At 35.1% G+C, this 22,932-nt stretch overlaps 2 protein-coding genes and 1 non-coding gene across 19 annotated transcripts in view; 1 reads left to right on the top strand and 2 right to left on the bottom strand.

The window, feature by feature from the left end:
- The window catches only part of LOC118744791 (kinesin-like protein unc-104), a 94,233-nt gene extending 74,493 nt beyond the window's left edge, over positions 1-19,740 (top strand). For 7 of the 17 annotated variants that reach the window (XM_036478121.1, XM_036478122.1, XM_036478116.1 and 4 more), the window contains 22 exons: positions 631-794; positions 2,007-2,146; positions 2,561-2,602; positions 6,496-6,618; positions 6,702-7,369; positions 7,447-7,561; positions 8,488-8,654; positions 8,729-8,919; positions 9,656-10,069; positions 12,115-12,370; positions 12,450-12,603; positions 12,683-12,860; positions 12,934-13,024; positions 13,098-13,394; positions 13,456-13,818; positions 14,257-14,446; positions 14,704-15,096; positions 15,169-15,286; positions 17,031-17,220; positions 17,292-17,428; positions 17,531-17,632; positions 19,224-19,740. In XM_036478121.1, the coding sequence (XP_036334014.1) occupies positions 631-794; positions 2,007-2,146; positions 2,561-2,602; positions 6,496-6,618; positions 6,702-7,369; positions 7,447-7,561; positions 8,488-8,654; positions 8,729-8,919; positions 9,656-10,069; positions 12,115-12,370; positions 12,450-12,603; positions 12,683-12,860; positions 12,934-13,024; positions 13,098-13,394; positions 13,456-13,818; positions 14,257-14,446; positions 14,704-15,096; positions 15,169-15,286; positions 17,031-17,220; positions 17,292-17,428; positions 17,531-17,632; positions 19,224-19,323 (4,593 nt within the window). In that variant the 3' untranslated portion in view covers positions 19,324-19,740. Of the gene's footprint in view, positions 1-630; positions 795-2,006; positions 2,147-2,560; positions 2,603-6,495; positions 6,619-6,701; positions 7,370-7,446; positions 7,562-8,487; positions 8,655-8,728; positions 8,920-9,655; positions 10,070-12,114; positions 12,371-12,449; positions 12,604-12,682; positions 12,861-12,933; positions 13,025-13,097; positions 13,395-13,455; positions 13,819-14,256; positions 14,447-14,703; positions 15,097-15,168; positions 15,287-15,558; positions 15,602-17,030; positions 17,221-17,291; positions 17,429-17,530; positions 17,633-19,223 lie in introns of those variants that run through there. The other 10 variants (XM_036478127.1, XM_036478125.1, XM_036478123.1 and 7 more) reach the window with 9 other exon arrangements.
- Positions 1-22,932, bottom strand: part of LOC118744797 (proton-coupled amino acid transporter-like protein CG1139) — a gene marked incomplete in the record, with an annotated part of 239,955 nt that overhangs the window by 194,583 nt on the left and 22,440 nt on the right.
- On the bottom strand, positions 7,638-7,710 carry Trnar-acg. The gene has a single exon. It is a non-coding gene; the product is annotated as a tRNA-Arg (tRNA).

Raw genomic sequence — 22,932 nt, 5'->3', positions numbered from 1 at the left:
CAGTTCTAGACAGTTTTCCGATAATTAGTATACATATACATATTGTTCCTGATTGAACCCTAAATCTCCCGATACCAAAACGCCAGCAAAAACGGCACTCGCTGATGTTTTCCGCTTTGAATAAAGACGCGTTATTGGCGGAAATCGACTCGCCATCCACAGGCGACGTAAGCGCTGGTATATCAAAACAAAGTTAAGCGCCACTGTGGATAAAATTATCCGGGCCTGTAACAAGTCTATGCAATCGCACGTCATGGAAGAGGGAATGCAGCCGCTTACTGGTAGAAACGGACATCGCCGAACTAAGAGAGCCACTGTCTCCGATGTAGACGAGTGTATCGTACGAACTACTGCTTGTACCAGTAAGACAGCTTTGATGATGCATTGGGCCAATGGAATTAAAAAAAAAAAAATGATACAAAATATCAAAATCCAAATTCAATAAATTTTGTAAACTAGAGAAACTATAAAAGTAGCATTTTAAAAATTAAAAAAGTTAATTACATTCAAAAAGAAAAATATTTTTTTAACAATCTCATATGACTCATACAATTTTCTCACTGTGCAGTCATACGTACGTTCGAATAAGCGTAACAATTTTTTCACACTTTCTTATCAACTAATTTCTAGGCATCTAAGAACAAAAAATCAAAGAAAGCCGATTTTATACCTTACCGCGATTCTGTGCTAACCTGGCTATTGCGCGAAAATTTGGGTGGCAACTCTAAGACAGCTATGATTGCTGCCATCTCACCGGCCGATATTAACTATGATGAAACATTGAGCACATTGCGGTGAGTATGAGATGAAAATTACATATGTACATATGTACATTAGAGCGTACAACCTTAAAGGCAAATAATTAAGTTCGCTGTACATCCCTGTGTCTAAAATATTTTTGCAAGGCAATATCAAACACTTTTTTTGGTCGAACCTAGGGGTTGTTTTTAAATTTTTTTGTGACATACGGCAATAAAAAATTTGTTTAGCGAAAGTTTAATGATTTTTGGTGATCTTTAATTTACTGACATTAGGGTGGTAGGTTAGGGAGATAAGAACTGAGAACTGGTGGGCAAGTACATACTAGATCGCGTAATTGAAGTCAATGAACTTCGAAGCGAAAAAATTATATCCTTGAGACATACTTTAAGATCCGATTGTAGATGCCGCAGGTATGAATGTGAAAAGACAACCCCTATGTTTGGCCAAAATTTTTTTTCGAAACTGCCTTGTAAAAATACTTTAGCCCTGAGTAGGGTGAACTTTTTTCCGCTACAGTCTTATGTTAATATGTATGGACATATCTACATAAATCATTTTAAATTTCAGAATTAGCATAAGTTTACAAAAACTACAATATTTTTTTGTTAAAGAATTAAAATTTTAGTTTTTTAAATTTTCTTTTATAGTTAAAAAATAAAATTACGTATAAACATATTTTTTAATAAAAAACTAAAGTTGAAAAATATTTTAAGATCTTAATCTTAGTAATTTCAGAATTTTAAAATTTTTATAAATTTTTTTTTTATATTCAAAAATTGTATTGATGGGTTTCTTAATGAAGATCTCAGTGGGTATACCACTGGTTTGTAAGCCGGAGACATTGGTTCAAATCTCAGCGAATTCGAAACTGAGGAGCAGATGTGGCTATAACTTCTATCATATGTAGATTGTTGTTTCTCCACAAAAATTTTTGTTTGAAAAGACCTCAAGCTAAATAAAATTGTTGAATAACAAATTTTGGTTCCAAAACTAAATAATTTTTGAAATTTAATAATTTTAAATTAATTGTTTTTTTTTTTTTACTTACTCGAATACAATTTTTTAATACAATTTTAATTTCCGGAAACTTCTTTTTTCTGAAGTAGAAAAATATTTAAAAGACATTTAAAAAAAATTTAAATTTTCAAAATTTTTAAGCAAAGAATGGCAAAATATTTTTTTATTTTTTTTTTTATTTTTACAATTAAATAATTTTTGTTTGTTTCTCTTCCTTACTCTTCCAGCTACGCCGATCGCGCCAAACAGATCGTTTGCAAGGCCATCGTCAACGAGGATGCCAATGCCAAGCTTATACGCGAACTCAAAGAAGAGATTCAAAAGTTGCGCGATCTCTTGAAGGCCGAGGGTATTGAAGTGCAAGAAGGTAAGCGTGGCATGCATTTTAGCTTTTTTCTTTTTATTAAAAATTAAGTTAAATTCTGTATAGTCGAATTAAATCGAATTAGAAATGCACTAATTTTCCAAAAATTTGTAGAAACTACTAACCTACTAACCTACGTATGCAATAACTTAAAAAATTATTCACAATTATTTTTTCATAAAAATGAAATTAAAAAATCCCATCAAATCAATGCTCGCCGAATTTATTCGAACGCTTCTAATTTTAGCTACAAACATGTTCAAAAATTCATTTATAAAAATAAGCTGTTAAAAAAAAATCACAAATCATTTGCATAAAGTTAATTGAATTCTGTAACTCGAATTTAATTAGTTTAAACATAAAAATCAACGTCAAAATAATTGAGCTGCTATATAGTCTATACATATTTTCATTTAGGGCCCGATGGTAAAGTGGTTTGTGAGAAGCGCGACCCGAATAGTAAGTAGCAAATTGAAAAAAAAATAAAATGAATAAAAATAGTAATGATGCAATTTTTTTTTTAATAAAATTATGCAAAGCTTTGCAAAAAAACAAATTCAATTAATTACTCGTAACTGAAATGCAATTTTATGCAACCGCAACCACAAAATTAATTATGTGTCAGAAAAATAAGCAAAATTACAGCAACAACAAATGCATACACGCACGCACGCACATGCACAGTAAACAATGTAAAAGTAACAAAACTTTTGTGAAGAATTATTAAAATAAAAAAGTTCACGTTTTGCTTTTGGTTTTTGGATCCATTTAACTCTTGTGTATAGTTGTGCAATTAGCTGTGTATGTGTGTGCGTGTTGGTGAAAATTTTAAAAATTTTGCAAAAAACCACTAAATTGTTGTGAAATTGTCCTGCTTCCTAATACGCCAATATATTTTGTATATGTACTCAATTATTCTTTGTGCTTACATAAATATAACCACAAATACTACATATATTTTTGAAATACATATTTGTATGTATGTATATTCGTACTTGTTCTCGTAATCTCAACTCTGCTTGTTGTTTTTTGGATTTTTTTCTGAGTAACAGTACTGAATGACAGCTGTTTGTATGAAAATATTTGCTAGATTGGACACAAGTGTACATACATTAGAGTGCATCACTCTCCGTATAAAAAAAAAATAATAAAACTTATTATATTTTAAGGCCAACGCGAAAATATTTAGGAAAAATATTAATTTTTACATGAGGTGGACCGATTTTAAAAATTCCTCTGCAAATCGAGTTTTTTATGAAAAAAAATTCCGAAATATTTTGACGAGAGTCCTAAAATATAATAATTTTTATAACTCTAGTGGTAACCGCCACTTTTTTTGGTGAGGCACTCTAAAGTACCTACGGTGGTGGTCATAAAATAAGCACTACCCTTAAAAATACTATTTGTAATTTTTCATGGAAAAACCGGTATGGTCCGAAAATAAATGGGATGACAGAAGTTCGTTCCAAAACTCATCATATATATGAGCGTATGAGAGCCAGAAGGGCCTACCTACAAAAAATTATAGTGATAGAAAACTGAAAGGCGTACCTCGGGCAGTACCGCATTTTTTTTTAATGTTAGTAAGGCTACCCTGGCTGGCTTTCAACCTAACCACCTACACCTACGTATGGGACTGTACATAATCCATCCCGTCCATCTATAAGCATCAAAGGCCACACTATGCCTTGCGCTCTCCAGAATCTTTACAACCTGCCTAAAAATAATCCCCATCCTAAATGAGCGGACAAAGTCGATGCTGAGTTTTCTGGCAAAAAAAAACAAAATGGCAGGGCCAGACCACTCATGTGAAACCAAAAGAATTCAGGCCTGAAAGGGATTTGTACACATCGAGCCCTAACCGCCAAAATAACGTAAGCGACATTTTTTCCAAAATTTTCTTTTTGATGCAGAAGTGCATCTAGATGCTATAGGAATATTTCTGCATCAAAAAGAAAATTTTGAAAAAATTGTCGCTTACGTTATTTTGGCGGTTAGGGCTCGATATGTAGTTGAAACCTGTGGAGTAAAACTACATATTGTAATCGGTATAGCACGGGTCCCTTCATCGACTCCAGCCGGCATCGAAATTACTGTTGTATGGGACAAAGCGCGGCAAATTTTCATATCGCTCTTAAGTACTTCTAAAAAAGTTAATGAAATTTTGCTATTTTTATGACCACCAATTCTGTTTACAAATAACTGTGTGTTTGTAAAATTTTATTTTCGATCAATACAAATTGTACTGTCCAGCGTAGTTTCTTTTTGTTTAAATTATTTTTGCGCTTCCGCCACTTTATAATGTAAGTCAAAATATGTATATACATACACATTAATCACATTTTTCACGTTACTACTCGTATAATGCCGAATTTCTACTGAACATTGAATGCCAAATAAAAATTGTGATTAAAATTTTTGTCATTTAATGGGCATTAAAAACCTGGCTTAACTCACTAAACATATAAGTCTTCAAATACACATTTACATACCTCATGATTTATAACAAACCCACCATGCACAATAAAATCTGATTTCCTCAACTGGCTGCTTTGATTTTTCTACATGAATCGTTAATTTTGCACAAATTGGTCACAGTGAATTACAAAAATATGTATTCTGCTTGTTTATTTTCAATTTTGTATATCTGATTGTGAGCAGAGTACAAAAATATATTGATTACAACGCTTTGAACTACCTAGAAGCAATTTAAATTTTGAAATATTAAAATAAGAATAAGAGAGTGGTGTAGCATTATCCATAATTAGAACCTTAAAACTATTGAAAAATGAATTGAGATTAGGTTTATTGTGGGTCCGGAGCGGATGTCAGCTCAACATCTGAACTTTTTAAGTTATTTTTGCTAAAACGAATTTTAACTTAACAAGAGTCAGAAAGTGGATATTAAACTTTTTATGCCATTAGTTAAATTTTTCTTTGTTGAAGTCCATCTCAACTAGTATACCAGTTACAGTTTTTCTATTTTCAAGTTTTGATCCTCATTAGGTTTTCTACATGGGTTCTCTGTATTCCAGAGAGCTTGATCTGCAATAGAGCGAGATCATAGATTACTTTTTCCTTATAATTAATTGTCAATCGAAAACCTTACCTATTCAGTATGGTGATCTATAAATTTGGTATACAAATGTACATCCCCTTAGAAGCAACTTATTGTGGCTTGTTTTCATTTATAACAGCCACTGATTCGAGCGCAATGGGCTATGAATGACAGTCTCTGTGGACTTGCTTGCTTGCCTTAGGCTGACTTATCGGATGTGCAGATCAAAGATGTTCAGGGAGTCTTTCAAGAAAAAGGAACTTAGGCTGATTGATCGGTAAAACGTAGGCAGATGTTCGGGGTTTCCAGACCTCGGTAAAAAAATATAACTTTAACCTAGGGTAATCTGCTGATAATTTCACCCCACAGAGTCGAGACACGGTAGAGTTTAGAGAGGACTGGAGCCCAATGATTAATTTATTGCTAAAGCGGGCTAGGGTAGACCGCATCATTCCCTGACAATTTGTATGGCTTGAATATGGATAAGATGCTTTGCACTCATTCTCTTCCAGAAGTGAGTGCTGGTGCACTCAATTATAGCCTGCTGAATACTTCAGAAAATGAGTGTGTGTAAATTTCTCGCGATAACTGGTTGGAAATAGACTGAAAACTCACTATAAAGAAGTGGAAGTTGTTGGATAAATGCTTCGTTATATCTAAAGTTTAACGAGTTTTTTTTCAGAGGTAGCAGTAAACATTTTGTTATATTGAGTTTTTCGTTTTATCAAGGTTTGTTATATCGAGGTTTCACTGTACATTATTAATTTCTTCAGAGTTACGAGCTTTTTGCAGGCTATTTATTTCCGCCAGCTCTGTTGGATTTCCAGAAGTGTGTATTTTGTTTTAGGACGTAACAGCTAGTTTGTAAGGGTTAGCATTACGAATGGTTTTTGGGCTATTGAATAGTTTCTTAATCAGCCTTATCATGAGTTTCATTTTCCCCGAACCGATTCACTTTTCACTCTTGGTTTCCATGGTTTTACTATGGGCTAGGTGACAAACATTCGGGTGATTTTTTTTTTCAGGCGAAACTCAGGATAAGGCAGAATGTTTCAGCGATTAAAAGTACACACTAATTTTTATAACACTCAGTACTCTGTTCACGATCGATGCACTTCAATATATATTCTACAATATCTTACTCCTGCACACATACCTACATATTCATTTATAAATCTATTTAATCATAACAAATCTTTCGCTTTGCACGCTTCATAATACCTATATGCTTTGCAATAACGGATTAATATTAGTACTAAACATTTATATCTAATATCTTCCTTTCGTTATTTAGAAGATGAAATGACTAAATCGGGCAGTGGTCCCCTAAAATCCCCAACAAAGGCACGTAATCGTAATGGTTCAACTACTGAAATGGCAGTGGATCAGTTGCAGGCCAGCGAAAAATTAATTGCAGGTGAGAAAAATTAATAAATCTAGTAGAGAGTTTACATATATTGAGCCCTTAAACTCTTATACTCTAAATGCTTATTCCATTAGAACTCAACGAAACTTGGGAGGAGAAACTCAAGCGCACCGAAGAGATCCGTTTGCAACGCGAGGCGATCTTCGCTGAAATGGGTGTAGCCGTGAAGGAGGACGGTGACACTGTAGGCGTATTCTCACCAAAGAAAACGCCACATTTGGTCAATCTAAACGAAGATCCAAATTTATCAGAATGCCTCTTGTACTATATCAAAGATGGCATTACACGTTTGGGCACACACGAGGCTAATGTACCACAGGACATACAACTCTCGGGCTCACATATTTTGAAGGAGCATTGCACTTTTGAAAACCGCAGTAGTACCGTTACGCTCATACCGCACAAAGATGCATTGGTCTACTTGAATGGACGTAAATTGGTTGAGCCAGAGGTTTTGAAGACCGGCTCGCGTGTCATACTTGGCAAGAATCATGTATTCCGCTTCACAAACCCTGAACAGGCGCGTGAATTACGTGAAAAGATCACTGAGAATGCGGAGAATGAGAATGAAATAGAGAAGGCGGATACACAACAGGTGGATTGGAATTTTGCACAGTGTGAGTTGTTGGAAAAGCAGGGCATTGATTTGAAGGCGGAAATGCAGAAGCGTTTGGATAATTTGGAGGAGCAGTATAAGCGCGAAAAGCAGCAGGCCGATCAGCAGTTCGAGGAGCAGCGTAAGGTGAGTGGTGGGCAGGAGGTTGGGAAGCTGTGAGCTGGTAGAGGCTAATAAATATTAATTTTTCCCCTTTTTTTCAGAACTATGAAGCACGCATTGATGCGTTACAGAAACAAGTTGAAGAACAATCGATGACTATGTCGATGTATAGCAGCTATTCACCTGAAGATTTCCACCAAGAGGAGGATTTATACAGTAAGTACCAATGATTTAATTTCAGCGCATAAAGTAAAAAATTTCGTTAAAGAAAAATAAAAAAATCGATTGAGCGCGACCCTGCCAGGAGTCGAACCTGGAATCTTCTGATCCGTAGTCAGACGCGTTATCCATTGCGCCACAGGGCCAGTTGCGTAGTGGGAGTCATACACGCATGTTGTGCTCAAGCATGTCAGCGCTCTCTTTCTCTCCCTTTGCCTGTGCAAGGCAGCTGAAAACTGTAAACAGTTTAGTAGACACTGTAATAAATTTTAGTTGAGAGGTTCTTGTACGAAGCAAAACAATTTGAGAGGCGTAATGTTACATCAGTGTTGTTAACTTCGCTGAAATTTTTTAAATTAAAGTTTTATTTTTAATTTCCCCCTTTAAAATTTTTAAATCAAAATTAGAAAAATTATATTGGTGGATAACAGCATCCCATTTCGATTAGTTTCGGGAAGCTATTTTTAATGGATTTAGTTTTATCGAGAAAGAAAGCAATTGGAAAAATATGAGTGAGGAATTTATTATTCTTTAAACTGAAGCCCATAAAAAGTTAAGTACATCAAAAAAGCCTGTTTTTTCAACGCAGTTTTAGCCATTTTATTAGCATTTTTATGGTAAGAAAAAACGGCAAAGTCTCTTAGCTACTGGATTCTTAAGGCACAATCACAGCTTTAGATAATTGTCATTTTTTTGGTCCCATTCCGCTGTAAAAGGCTATTGAGTTTTTGCAAGTATGAGTTAAAAAGTGTCCAAGAATATGGCCAAAGAAAGGTTAAAGGGGAGTGAATGAATGAGGATTCAGTATAGTGCTATCATAAGACTTCTGTGTCCCTTTGTAGGGGACGTAATATTTGCCCCACGTTTCCAGAGAGTTTAAGTAACTCCCTACTTCATCAGCTCCCGAACTTTTTTCGTTACAGCCAATCCACTCTACGAATCATGTTGGACTGCACGCGAGGCCGGTTTAGCCGCTTGGGCATTCCGTAAATGGCGCTACCATCAATTCACTTCATTGCGCGATGATCTCTGGGGTAATGCTATATTCTTGAAGGAGGCTAACGCCATATCGGTGGAGTTGAAAAAGAAGGTGGGTTTGAAATGGAAAGTAACTGTTTTTTGATTTATAAATTTTGACGGTGTTCTACCCCTCCATCGTAACAGGTGCAATTCCAATTCACACTTCTCACCGACACACTCTACTCTCCGCTACCACCTGAGCTGGCATCACCCGCTTCGCCACTGCAGAACGAGGATGAATTTGGCGCACCACCAGTTTCGAAAACCATTGTGGCTGTAGAGGTAACCGACACCAAAAATGGTGCTACACACTACTGGTCGTTGGAGAAATTGCGGTAAGTGGTGCATTTTTTTAAACTTTTGAAAAAAAAGAAATTTAATTAAAAGTTAGTTCAGTGTCTTCACACATGACTTTGAGTTTTCGAAATCACAATCATTGTTTTTGGCATACAACTTTTTTTATGTTACTTGAATGAAATATAGCACTAGTTTTGTTATTAAAAATTCTAGCATTTTTTTGTCCTCAAAGGCATTTTAAGCGAGTGAAGCTAGGAATTCTCTATTTTATTTTCGGTCAGCAATTCAATTTCACAGTTTTTTTGTTTTGGAACGTGCATGGTGGTTGTTTGATTTGCACAAATAAAACTAAAAAATGTACTGAAAAATATTTTTGAACGCTTAAAGCTAAATAGCTAAATTTTTTATTAATTATTTAAAATATTTTACAAAACACAAACATAGATTTTCCATCATTGTGTAGTTATGAAATAACTAGAAAGCTACCACCATTAACGCAGCGCACAGCATTCACGCTCATTTCACATCTCTCTCTCACTCTCTAGCTAATCATTACCCTTATTAACCTTTAAGAAACCCTAGCATATATAGCTTAAGCTTTACTAACAAAATTTTATATATTTGTATTTGTTATTTTCCCCTTCTCACCTCTCCTTAACCGCTCATAACCTTCTCCCACACATTTTCCGTACCACCCCTCCAACCCTGCCTCCTCAAAACAAAAATACAACACTTACACACTCTAAAACGCTTACATCGCTCGCCAACCACCAGCTATCGCTTGGAGTTGATGCGTCAAATTTACAATGTCGAGAGTCCACCATCATCTATGCTCTACGATACGACCTCGCTGTGCGGCGAAAGCGCTCTTATTTCGACTGAAGATCTACAATACGATGGCATCATACCACACACTACCACAACTGTCTCGTCGAACTACAGCTCATTTTTCGCTCCCAATCCTGAGACCTCCTCTCTTCTTGCATACCCCCAATCCCAACGACAAGTACACGCTAACACTACATCATCGTCATCGGCTTCGTCGCTGTTGGCGCCTATAAACGACAACTTATCGCAAGTGAATCGTACGAGTCCGAAGAAAGCTGGTCCACCCGGTGGCTCACCATCGCGCTTGTCATTGGTCAATCTAATTCCATCTAGGTCTGCTTTCATTTTCGATACAATGAGGTTTTTATTTTCACATTTGTTATATTTGAGTACTTTGAAAGCTCTTGCTTGATATGCGGATATTTTTTGTTGTTTTTTATTTACATATGTAATCGTTTGGACATCATATGCTTCTTTGTGTGTATTTTTTAGTTTAATATTCGTCTGTAATGTTCGGAAACTTATTCGCGCACGAGCACCAAAGCCGATTCCCTATAATGGGACCTAACTTTGATAACTTTAGTTGTTTCGGGATCCATAAACTCTTTCTCTAAGCTTATTTCTATCGGCTTTGTGAGTGAGCCGTTGTTTTTATATCTCCGTTAAATGGCTAAGAGGATATGTATTGTGAAACACGTAGACTTTTTTGTCGGAACCACTCAGCACTCAGTCATTGCTGAACGAAATATTCACACAGTTTCCGACGGTGGCTGCGATGGCCGAAAATGGGAGTAATATAAGGGGTTAAGTACCGAGGAATGTCTGGTCTGAGCCATCTCTGTCCCAATGGTCGCGTTTCTCATTGCCAGGTACTCCCGAGCAACCTCAAACCCCGAGTAAAGCAAGCTCGATATGTTTTTTCAACATAATTTAGTCGAGACTTGCATTGCCGAATTAGTTCGGAAGTAGTTAGAGGGCTGGCCAATGCCTTAAGTGCAGCTTGGCTGTCATTGCGGCAGTAAGAGAACTCAATACCCTATTACCAAAGAAGTTGCTCTCGGGATGTCACCGTTTTAACTATTCCAGCAATGTGCTTCTTCAAAATTATTTGTTTCTCCGACATGTAAGACGGCACCTGCGCGACTGGAGAGAAAAGATATCGCCCCGTATATAGGCTATTTATTCTATAAGATACAGCACATATTGCCGATATCGAAAAATCGGAGATTGAGCTCAAAACGAGTAGGTGAAAAAGAGCCGGACGTCAACATGTATGGCCGAACTCGTCCTATTTACTTGAAAATAAAATACCTTCTATGCGATGCTTTACACAAATAAGGAGCTTTCTCTTTGAGATAGAGTTAAGTAGAAAGCTTTCGTGGTGGCCGAAATGAGAATCTTTCTTAGCATAGAGTTAGGTAGAAATGATTCATGGAACCCGAAATGTTTAGAAAGATTAAGAAGCGAGGTAGTCATCGGTAAGAACTTGTGCCATATTAACTTTCTAAAGCCCAAATGACTACGCTGCTTAGTCAGCTTAGCGGGTAAATGTTTTTTAATTAACTGAAAAATTATTGGTAATTTTACCTTCGGTCCTTACATTGCTCCACATGCATTCGACAATTGGTAACAAAGAAAGCACTAAGGTTATTCTAACTACATACATTTTAGGAAGCCGTCTGGTGTGGTTATTAAACCCATAGAAATGATTGAATGGCATTAGAGAAGTCCTAAATTGAGTTTAGTTAGGTTGACATGTACAATTTAAGCATTACTCGGGCTTTAGTCTCGTGATTGGGTACTCATTATTAAGTTTTAGTATGTACTACTTGCATGATTTTGTCTTATTTCTTGAATATTGCATTTCAAATAAACTGCTTATTTTGTAAAAAAATATGTATTTATGCATTTAGGTATATAACTAAGAATATATGTAAATGTGCCTTTGAGGAATGACATCAGTTGCTGATTACGATATTTTAGTCACAAGTGTTTCACAAGTTCAATGTATTAAAAGGAAAAAACTCAGATGTTTCACAAGTTCAATGCATTAAAAGAAAAAACAAAAAAAAACAAATGTTTCACTAGTTCAATGTACCAAAATGAAGAAAACGGAAATTTTTTAAACTCAAATTAATACTAAGTACATATAGATTAAAGTTAAAAAATTTTCACAAAAAAAAAAAATAATTATTTAAGGAACATTTCCAGCCCTCAAACTTCGAATCGGCATCACATTACTGACATAATCTTTGATGTGTGTTTCACTTTATTTGCATTAAATGCTTGGTTTTTTTTACTCTTTTGCGCCTTTAATGCACCAGCTTGCAAATTTTTAGCTCTGAAATTTCTGCAACAACAGTAATCTCTTCACGACCTTCTTCATTTTCATTCACTCTCTTTAGGCAACGCTTGGAGCTGATGCGCGAAATGTATCACAATGAGGCTGAACTCAGTCCCACTTCACCGGATTATAATGTCGAAAGTTTGACTGGCGGTGATCCATTCTATGATCGTTTCCCTTGGTTCCGCATGGTGGGACGTTCTTTCATTTATCTCAGCAACTTACTATATCCCGTGCCACTGGTACACAAAGTGGCGATTGTCAATGAGCGGGGCGATGTGCGCGGTTACTTGCGTGTAGCTGTGCAACCGGTATTGGTAAGTTATATAAAAGCAATTTTGTTTCGTTAAACTCGCTCTAACTCTCGCCGGAAACTCGTTCCTTTTCGCTTCACAGGACGAGGAGTCCATCGACTTCAACAATGGCGTTAAACAATCGGCACGCTTGATATTCAATGAGGACGATGCCAAGCCAAAGTATCGCGCTCTGAACGAGAAGGATGATGTACAGCGTTACATCGATAATGGTGGACTGGATACCAAGCTTGAAGGTGTGCAGAGTTACTCGATTCTTTCTTTTCCCATACCGAAATAGCCATATTTTATTGCTTACGGACCTCTTTATTCCAGAACTCGAGGATGCTGACTCCGGACGCGGCATTGATTCCAACTCAGCTTCTGAGTGTCAAGAGGCTAATGAAGAGCCTGGCGAGCATTTAGAAATCGGCAAGGAATTCACATTCCGCGTTACCGTACTACAGGCTACCGGCATTGGCGCTGAATACGCTGACATCTTCTGTCAGTTCAAGTAAGTTGAAATGGTTGAGTTGAATTCAAACGAAAATTTTGCTCAATTCATGCGCTTATTTGCCCACACACAGCTTCTTGCATCGTCATGAGGAGGCTTTCTCCACCGAACCAGTCAAGAACTCGGCATCTGGCGCTCCCCTCGGCTTCTACCATGTTCAAAACGTATGTGCCCTCAAGTTTTTTATTTCTATTCGGTAGCGCATGCTATTATTTACGCTCACTTCCTCACTTTCAGATTACCGTACCCGTTACCAAGTCGTTCATTGAGTATTTGAAGACCCAACCGATTATGTTTAAGATCTTTGGACATTATCAAACTCATCCTTTGCATAAGGATGCCAAGCAGGAGTTTGTTTCGCGTCCACCACCACGTCGCATGCTTCCGCCAAGCATTCCCATCAGCCAACCGGTGCGTAGTCCCAAATTTGGACCACTACCATGTCCATCCACGTCGACAGTTTTGGCTAAGCATGATGTCTTGGTTTGGTTCGAAATATGTGAGCTCGCACCGAATGGCGAGTATGTGCCATCGGTGGGTATTTACTTCACTATGCATGAATATACTGTTTTAATTAATTTATTTTTTTCTTTAGGTTGTTGAACACAGCGACGATCTTCCGTGCCGCGGTCTATTTTTGCTCCACCAGGGCATACAGCGACGCATACGCATTACCATCGTACACGAACCCACAGCCGAAGTTAAATGGCGTGATATACGCGAATTGGTTGTTGGCCGCATACGCAATACACCAGAATCTTCGGATGATTTGGATGAGGACTCGTGTGTTTTGTCATTGGGCTTGTTTCCTGGCGAGACTTTGGAGGTACCCGGCGATGATCGTTCGTTCTATCGCTTTGAGGCTGCTTGGGATTCAAGCTTACATAATTCTACTTTGCTGAATCGCGTGACACAAGCTGGCGAGACCATCTATATAACTTTGAGCGCTTATTTGGAGGTAAGTTGTGTGAGCTGAATTAGAAAACGACTGCTGAATATGCGCTCAATAGTAAAAATTTTGAAGCAGTTGGCGCAAATTTAATAAACTTTGCGCTGAATTTTATTAAAATGAGCTGAATTGTAAAAAATAGAGCTGAATTGCGATAGTTGGCCGCTGAATATTATCTACTTGCCGCAATCTTTTTAGCCTATAAAAATTCTCTCGAGCCTACTTGATATCTTGCTTAGGTATCAAAAATGCACATTTATGCGTTTTTAAGCATAAAATTTATTAATTGGCACATTTTAGTTTCCGCTGAACTTGCTGAATTGCTCAAGTTGGCGCTTCCCAACATAAAATCCTCTTCTTCTTGCATCAAAATGTAATAAACGTTACATATCAATGCGCTGAATACATAAAATAATAAAACACATTCTCCTCTTTCCCTTTTTACAGCTCGAAAATTGCGCACGCCCAGCCATCATTACCAAAGACCTCAGCATGGTCATTTACGGACGCGACGCACGCACCGGACCACGTTCGTTGAAACATCTCTTCTCCGGTCAATATCGTAATCCCGAAGCCAATCGCTTGTCGGGCGTTTATGAATTGTCATTGCGTAGAGCCTCTGAAGCAGGTAGTCCAGGTAGAAATTCTTAACGTAGTGTTGGTTGTTGTTACATAATTGCCGTTCGAAAGCGTTCTTGTTTAGAATTAATGCTTGAAGCAGCTAAATACATTTTTAAAAATATTCAAATTTTTCATTGCATAAGTAAAGTACATACATACATTAATCATGCTGAAAAGCTTCAAAAGTTTCGCTTTCGCTACGCGCTCACTAAACACCTCAACTAATGTCATAATTTCTTTCATATTTCCGCTTCTATAAAATTTTCGAAAAAGGTGTACAACGACGCCAGCGACGTGTCCTCGATACCAGCTCCACTTATGTGCGCGGCGAAGAGAATCTTTCTGGCTGGCGTCCACGTGGCGATTCGCTCATTTTCGATCATCAATGGGAATTGGAAAAGTTGACACGACTCGAAGAGGTGGGACGTGTGCGCCATTTGTTGTTGTTGCGCGAACGCCTTGGCATGGACACCAATCCAAATCCGACCACGAAGACCGAAAAGGACGTGTGCAATTTGGCAGCGCGTGCAGCCACCTCACCAGTACATATGGTCATACCACCATCACCACAAACGCCCGTTAAGGATCCACAACAGATGATGCCCGAGCGGGAGTACAATCAAAGGGAGCAAGAGTTGTTGCTGAAATGCTTGAAGTTGGTGCAGGGTGAGAGTGAGAAAGGCAGAAGAAATTATTATTATTATTATTTTAATTATCTGCTGAATACTCTTCTCATAGGCACCTATAACAAATCTACAGATCCCACAGCGGAGCCAGCCACCCAGTCGGATGTGTCGCCCAGCGATGAGGGCTGCGCTGACATGACCGTTAGCTGCATCTCTGGCAGCTCGATAGAGTAAGTAGCCGCATTTTGAGTTTGTGTGATTGCTACAATGCCTCAATTTTGACTTGTTTCCTCTTTATTTGAGAAAAAAGTTTAAGTTCAAAGAGAGAAAAAAAATTTATTTATTTTTTTAACCAAAACTCCTACCAAAATAAAAATTTAAACAAAAGTATCTAAATCCTAAATTTTTACTCTATTTTTATGTTCTTTTTCTTTTTATGTATGTATGTAAATGTCTTAATTTTGGTAAAAAAAAAAACTAAAAACAAATTTCAACTTATTAGAACAACACCAAAAATTAGACGAAGGTAATTTTCTGGTTTATTTAAAAATTTTAATTCGTATTAAATTTTTAGTTGCTTTGCTTTTGAAACAAATTTTTTTTTTCAGTACACAATAATAGCATTTTTCAAACAAAGACGTGGCAGGAAAAGGTACACTTGAAAAATAAACAAAGCAATTTGAAGCTCACGAGTACAAAAATTTAGAAAATCGACCGCTGAATTGTACGCATAATGCGCTGAATACGCTGAAACCCATTGAGTATAGTGGTATAAAGTTCATTAGTTCACAAAATTCAGAAAAGTCCAGCTGAATTTTAAGTAAATGCGCTGAATACGCTGAAACCAATTGCATTTGTAGTTCAAAAAAGCTTTTAGTCGAATTGTAAATACGCTGAACCCCATTTTAATTTGAGAAGTATATGTACATACATATGTGTTTCCAAAATAGCCTCAAAATGGTAGGCCCTATTTAAAAGGCTTTGTAGGCGCTGAATGAGCTTGTAACACTAATTAAAACACGCTGAATGGGAAATTCAAGCATCAAAGTATGCGCTGAAATGATTTCCAGTAAACTTAATGAGCTGTATAACATCAAAAAGCAAATTGAAATAGTTAAATGTAAAATTTTAGTAGTGAGAACCTTTTTTGAATACAAAATAATTCCATTTTTAAAAATAAATAGCAAAGCATGCGCTGAATTAATTTTCAACGTGCTGAATATACTGAATTCATTTGGCGTAATGCTTAAAAAATGCAAAATGTGAAAATCAAACCGGACAATATTTGCTGAAAAGGTTTTCTTGACGCTGAATGAGCTGAGCGTGCTTGTAAAACTAATACAAACACAATTAATGTGAAATCCAAGCAGCAAATTATGCGCTGAATTGGTTTTCAGTGAGCTGAATGAGCTGCGTTCCTTTGAAAAGGCAAATTACATCAGCTAAATTGCACAATTTTAAAAGTTTGAACAATTTTAAATACATAATATTTCGCCGAACTACGCTGAATCGATACAAGTCGAAAAGCTGATGATAACTCATACAACATTTACTTAGCATTAAATTGAAAGATCGTAGTTGAAAAAAAAACTAATAACGTCTGCGTAAAAAAATCTTTGTCAATGTTTGAAAAATCGCTGTCTACGGTAAATTTGCTGCTTAACACCTTTTGCCTAACTCACTATCACTCACACACAACTTACATTTTTATAACCAATACTGAACTTTAGCATCACTAACACGATTTGGCAACAATTTTTCATAAACTTATCACACATCTTCCACTCACTAACCCACAGTACTTATCACCTTTTAACTGTGTTTGAGTAATTTTATATAAGTAAATATAAAATATATTAACCCAACCTTTTCAACCTCTCAATGTGCGCTTCTCACTTCACCCTTTTTATCCTCATCTTAATTTTTTATTCGACTTGTTCTTTTTTCGCCACTAACTTCATGCACTTCTTACAGATTATGTTCACCCGATCGTGCTGATGCGCCCAATGGCTGGGAGGCACCTGCACCCGCAACACAACCGGCCCTACCGCTGCGGCTATACGTACCCGAGTTAGAGGAGATACGTGTGAGCGCTGTTGTGGCGCGCAAGGGATTGCTCAATGTATTGGAGCATGGTGGTTCGGGTTGGAAGAAGCGTTGGGTGGTAAGTTGACATTAGCTAAAAGCCGTATTTTATTCTACGCACAATTAAACACTTTAAAAACTTTTTTCCAGATTGTGCGTCGCCCCTATGTTTTCATCTACAAGTCGGAGAAGGATCCAGTTGAGCGTGCAGTATTGAATTTAGCGACAGCTCAGGTTGAATGTAGTGAAGATCAAGCGGCTATGGTGAAGATACCCAATACATTTAGGTAAGCGAAAGCGGAAGATGAAACATGTTTTACTATGGGTGCTCTTATTTTTGTCTCGAATTGGAATTTTGCTAAAACTTAAATTTTTGTTGTATTTTTCAGTGTTGTCACTAAGCATCGCGGCTATCTGCTGCAAACGTTGGGCGATAAGGAGGTACACGATTGGCTGTACGCCATCAATCCCCTACTGGCTGGACAGATAAAGTGAGTGGATTTAATAAAGAATTTTCAGACATCTTAGCGAAATATAATACGTACCAAGTACACAAATTCAAAAAAGCTCTCTGCAATTGTTACTTTCACTCAAAGTTTTTGGTTTTGAGGTCTAGGGTTTATATCAGCCTAAAGTAAAATGAGTAGTTCATAGAAAAAATTAGAGGGATTAAAAAAAGGCTCAATGTTGAGAAAAGCTATCAAGAAAGTGCCAATAAAAGCATCTAAATAGAAAAAAAAAGTGTACAAGAAAAAGATTAAGAAAATTAAAAGTTGAAGCTGATCAGCAACTACAAAAAAATGAGGTGCCTCGATGCAAAACTCAAGAGAATATTCTCGGTTTCTTCATTACGAAAACGAATCTACTAAAACTTCAAAGTACTCACAAAAGTATATAATTTAATTCTCAAATAAAAGAAGCGCATGAAATTGAAGTAGCAAGAAAAAATTTAAAATTTCACAAATAAAAGTTAAAAGAAAGCTCTCAAAAGTTCTCTGCTGCTGTATACTTTTACACAGAGTGTAACACAGTTTCAAAATGGTAGAAGCCGGAAGAAAGCCTAAATTAAAAAATATAATACTAAGCAAAATCGAGAAAATATAGAAAGAGATCAAAGCTGCGAAAGGCTCCAAAAAAGAGCGTACAAAGACAAAATTTTGAAAAAGCCCAAGAAAGCTCCTCAAGGAAAGCTTAGAGTTGATCAAAATGCGCCAAAAAATATGCAATCTAATTTTCGAATGACAGAAACGGTGGAAACCAAAACCGCACACATTAATTCAAAAGCCAGCTTATGAGAAAAATTTTTAGATCAAAAACAAATTAAGAAAAAGCTCTCTAAAACTCTCTTCTGCTGTGTACTTTTATTTGAAGATCTAATTTGTGTAGTTTAAGAGTTGTTGCAGACGGGCTAAAGCAAAAATTGAGTGCAAAGGAATAAATTTTAGAAAGGATTAAAAAAGCTCAATGTTGAGAAAAGCTCATGAGTAAAAAATGTACAAAGAAAAATTTGGAATAAAGCTCTCGAAAGCTACAAAACTGGAAAATTTCAAAAAGCTCAACTGAAAGCTCTCGTCTTATATGTGTACATAAATAGGTGCTTTTTTTTCAAAACTATTTTATACCCGCTATTTAAGAAGTTTTAGAACCCAGAAGGCGTCATAAATTAAAGAGAGGGTTTGAAGAATTATTGAGCTTTTGGAAATATAAAGTTCACAAGCATAAAAGCTACAGACATAAAAATCTCTAGTATGATTTAAAGCAGTGAGGACCAAAAGATATCAGTGGGATAAGTATAAGAGCTTTCTGTAGAATACATGTGTTAAAAGATCTCTGATCGTCGTTGATTGGCAGAGAAATTTATAGCATACAGTCTTTATTTAAACCTCTTCAACTCCCGCTTTAAATGAAGAGCGATTTCAAATATTTCGCCCTTCAAATATCTATATAAATTTTTAAAAATGAGTAACTGAAATTTAATTTTATATGCTAAACAAATTTAATTTTTTAGTTTAAAACGCGCCTAGGGACTTTTTTCTACTACTACTACCATTTTTTAATATTATTATTATTTTTTAATTGCAGGTCAAGACTGGCTCGTCGCACATTGGAGTCGTCGGCATCGCAAACCGCATCACAAATCCAAGCTACAACGGCGTCAAATGCACAGACAAACAATAAATGAGATACAATTACGATGGAATCTGTATTAGTGTATTAAGAGAAGGAGGGCAGAGTGTTTCTGAACAGTATATGCAAAAGTTATAACAACAAACAGAAAAACAAAATTATTATTTAGATATATACTCGTACGATAAGAAAAGATACATACAAACACATACATACTTATAGTATATATAAAAAGAGTATATAAAAGGTTAAATATATACAAACATATATACTATTTATGTATGTAGTATTATAAAGTATATGAGGGCAGCGAGGCAATTGGAAATCGAAGAGAAAATATTATAGAAAAGCGTAAGCGAATGTGAGAAGAAGAAATGGAATTTAAATAAAACAATAAATCACTGAGCGCAAAACTCACACACACATACACATACATTAACAATAAATTAGTCAAATAAGTGTGAAGGCTAGGCAAAAGGCAATAAAGTGCGCTCATTAGCGCGAACAGGCTAACAAAAGAATATAATTTGCAAAAGTAGAAATTATTGGCAGCATCAGAAACATTTGGTCCAAGTAAGTAGCTTTGGATTCCATCGCACTGAAATTGAAACGGCGAGACATTAATATTTTTCTTGGATTTTTGATTGACATTGAGCTGGAGGGGTGAGTTAGCAAATGTGTGGAATACAAAAAGAATCTAAACACTGTATATGTAAAACTGAATTTTTTTGTAGTGAATTTTCTCATTTTCTTAAAAGAAAAAAATTATAGAAACGGTATAAAAACATTAATCAAGAAACAAAAAAATCAAAATTAAAAAAAAGTATTTACGCATCAATTCTAATTGTATGAAAAAAAAAATATTAAAAAATAAGAGCAAAAATTGCGAAAAAACTCAAATACGCTTCACTGTTATCAGAATAAATAAAATCTATTAAAAAGCATTAAAGGCAAAGGCAACATGAACAAATAAAACTTTACTATATTTATTAGATTTTATATATTTTATTTTTTTTTTATAGTACGCAAGTAAAAATTTTTTTAAGTAGCTATAACTTTTAGATGTGTGTACTTTTTCTATATTTTTGTTTAATTTATGTTTTTTTGTAAATAGTTTCAATTTAGCAGAACTCAAACGTATAGAAAAAGATAGTTTTTTAAATGCAACTCTGATATTATTTTATTTCATTTAACTTTTTAAAAGCATTATAAAAACATGTAAAATTACATACTACATACTTTTAAACAATTTTTAAATATTATTTCTACAGCTTTTTAATGTGTAAATGTAGGTATTGTAAAGAGCAAACACACAAAAACAAAAAAATTGCACAGCAAATGTATTTATGTATGTAGTTGAAATCGCGCTAGTTTAATTGGCAGCAAAGAGTTTGAGACAAAGAATAAGTAGCAAACACGCTAATGTATGTATGTATGTAACGTAGGCAATTTTTTTTTTAAATTCATAGGTACATATTGTTTCAAAATTTTCCTTTACTATATAAGAGCTGAAATTTTCAATAACAATATAAATATATATTTATTAAATGTATAACAAGCAAATTTTCGATGTATTTAGCAGCAAAGCAAATACAGAATGGAAAAAATAACTCAGTGCGAACTTAAGAAACACGTAAAATGCACTAATATGGATTCCACAAGAATGCAGAGTAAGAGTATAAAAGATAATGATTTAAAAAAAATTAAGAAATGTAAAAATAAGTAAAAAAATATTTAAAAAAAATTAAAAAAAATATCTATTCATAAAAAAATATTTGAGTTGATAAGAAAATACAAAGGAATTATAAAAAAGCAAAAATTTAATTCATACAAATTCCACTTATTTGAAAAAAAATATTTTACTTGAGTAAAAAATTTGCGTTGAAAAATTATTTTAAAATATTTAAATAATGCTTTATATAAAACTATGAGCAAATATTTGAATAATAAATAGTTTATTAAAAATAAAACCGAATATTAGTTGATAGTCTCAGTTAAGTAACATCACAACTCTCATAATTATAGTGACAGCAATGGAAGCATGACTCTAAAATAACAACAAATTATAAATTGTAAGCAAAAGTTGAGAGCTTATTGAGTTTATAATAGGAAAGCTTTTTCAAAGATTTTTTTAGTTTTTTTGCTATTTCGCAAAGCCGTTGCACAATAAAAAAAATACTTCACTTGGAAAATTTTTTTTAAAAACTTTAAAATTTCACAGCTAATTTTTGTAGTAAAAGGCTCAAGAGAAAATAAGGTAAAATCTCCATAAGCGTCGAAAAAGCGTCTGATTTACACACACAAATGTGTACTTTCTTCAAAGCGACTTTATATCCATATCAGTTTGCCGTAGCATAAAGCTCAAAAGCTGAAAAGTTATTAAAAAAAGATGAATAAAGCTTGATAAAAGGCTGTACTTTCTTAAGCTTGCATATTTATCTATGTTCCGAAACTCAACATATTTTCGAAAGCAGAGAGTTGGAAATTATGGCATTTTTTAAAGCTTTGAAAAAAATTGATTGATTTTCAGCAAACCAAAACAAAAAAAAAGAAAATAATAATTTCGTCTGCAACCTCTTAAGCGGCAAAACTTGAAAAAAGCTCTTAGCAAAGCTACCTTAAATCTATTTAAATTAGTTGAATGGCTATCTCAAGAGTTGTGGACTGCAATAATAAATTCTTTTGCATCAGAAGACTAAATTACTTCACCGGTAATTTCTTAAGCCTATTCAATACACAAGCATGGAGAGAAGCTGCTTTAAAGCTTTTTAAATGACTGAGGTTCTAACTTTCGTAGCTGAAGGATAAGTAAGGGTAATGAAATAAATTTACGAAAAATATTAAAAAATACTGTCTTCTTGAAAATGATTTTGGAAAGCTGCCTCAAAGCTTTTTTAAACTTAAGGCGGTACTTATGCAGTTTACTAGTTGTAGAAGTAGAAGGGAAGTTCTCATCGCTCTAAAGCTTTTCTTTTTTGTTGCCAAATTCGCTTCAAAAGCTTTTCTATACGTTTTCTTTTAATATTTAGCAAAAAGCACAGCAAGTTAAATTTTCATTGTGCTTTAAATGTAAGTTACGGAATCAAAAACACATTTTATATGCCCGCATATACGTAAAATACTTTCTGATTGATCTTTTTTAATAAGTGGTTTTCCATAATACTCGTAATTTTACCATAATACAGTCGTTCGTCTAAGCATTTCATTCTGGGTGTTTTTCTTGAACAATAAAGCTTTCGTTTTCAAGAGGCTTTCGTTATCAAAGCTTTAATTTTTTAACTGTTTGTAAGCTTTAATTTTTTAACTTTTTTTTTTAAATGGCGAAAGCTTTCAAACGCACACCTTTAGGCAAGCAAAGAGTGTGAAAAACCTGGAAACGAGCTTTCAAAACGAACGAGCTTATTGAAAAGGAATTGGAATTGGATTATTAAGCGTTGTATTAGAAGCTTTAGAGTAAGCTTGAAGTAAAGCGCTTTCGTTGTTCCATACGGTGGAACGAATGTTAAGCGCCCAGAGAGCAAAGAATTTTAATAGAGAAATGAGAATAATTTACAGATTTCTTAGTAATTTGGTGATTAGATTTTATATATTGTGATATTGTTTCTCGGCAATTTTGTAAATCTCTTAAAATTTTTTTTTTTTTAAGTCTAAGAAATGAAAGCGC

Source organism: Rhagoletis pomonella, unplaced genomic scaffold (genome assembly GCF_013731165.1).
Source record: "Rhagoletis pomonella isolate Grant_MI unplaced genomic scaffold, Rhpom_1.0 Rhpom_scaffold_00008, whole genome shotgun sequence".
Classification (NCBI taxonomy): domain Eukaryota; kingdom Metazoa; phylum Arthropoda; class Insecta; order Diptera; family Tephritidae; genus Rhagoletis; species Rhagoletis pomonella.
The sequence above is the reverse complement of the archived record's forward strand: the minus strand, read 5'-3'. Positions and strand labels throughout refer to the sequence as shown.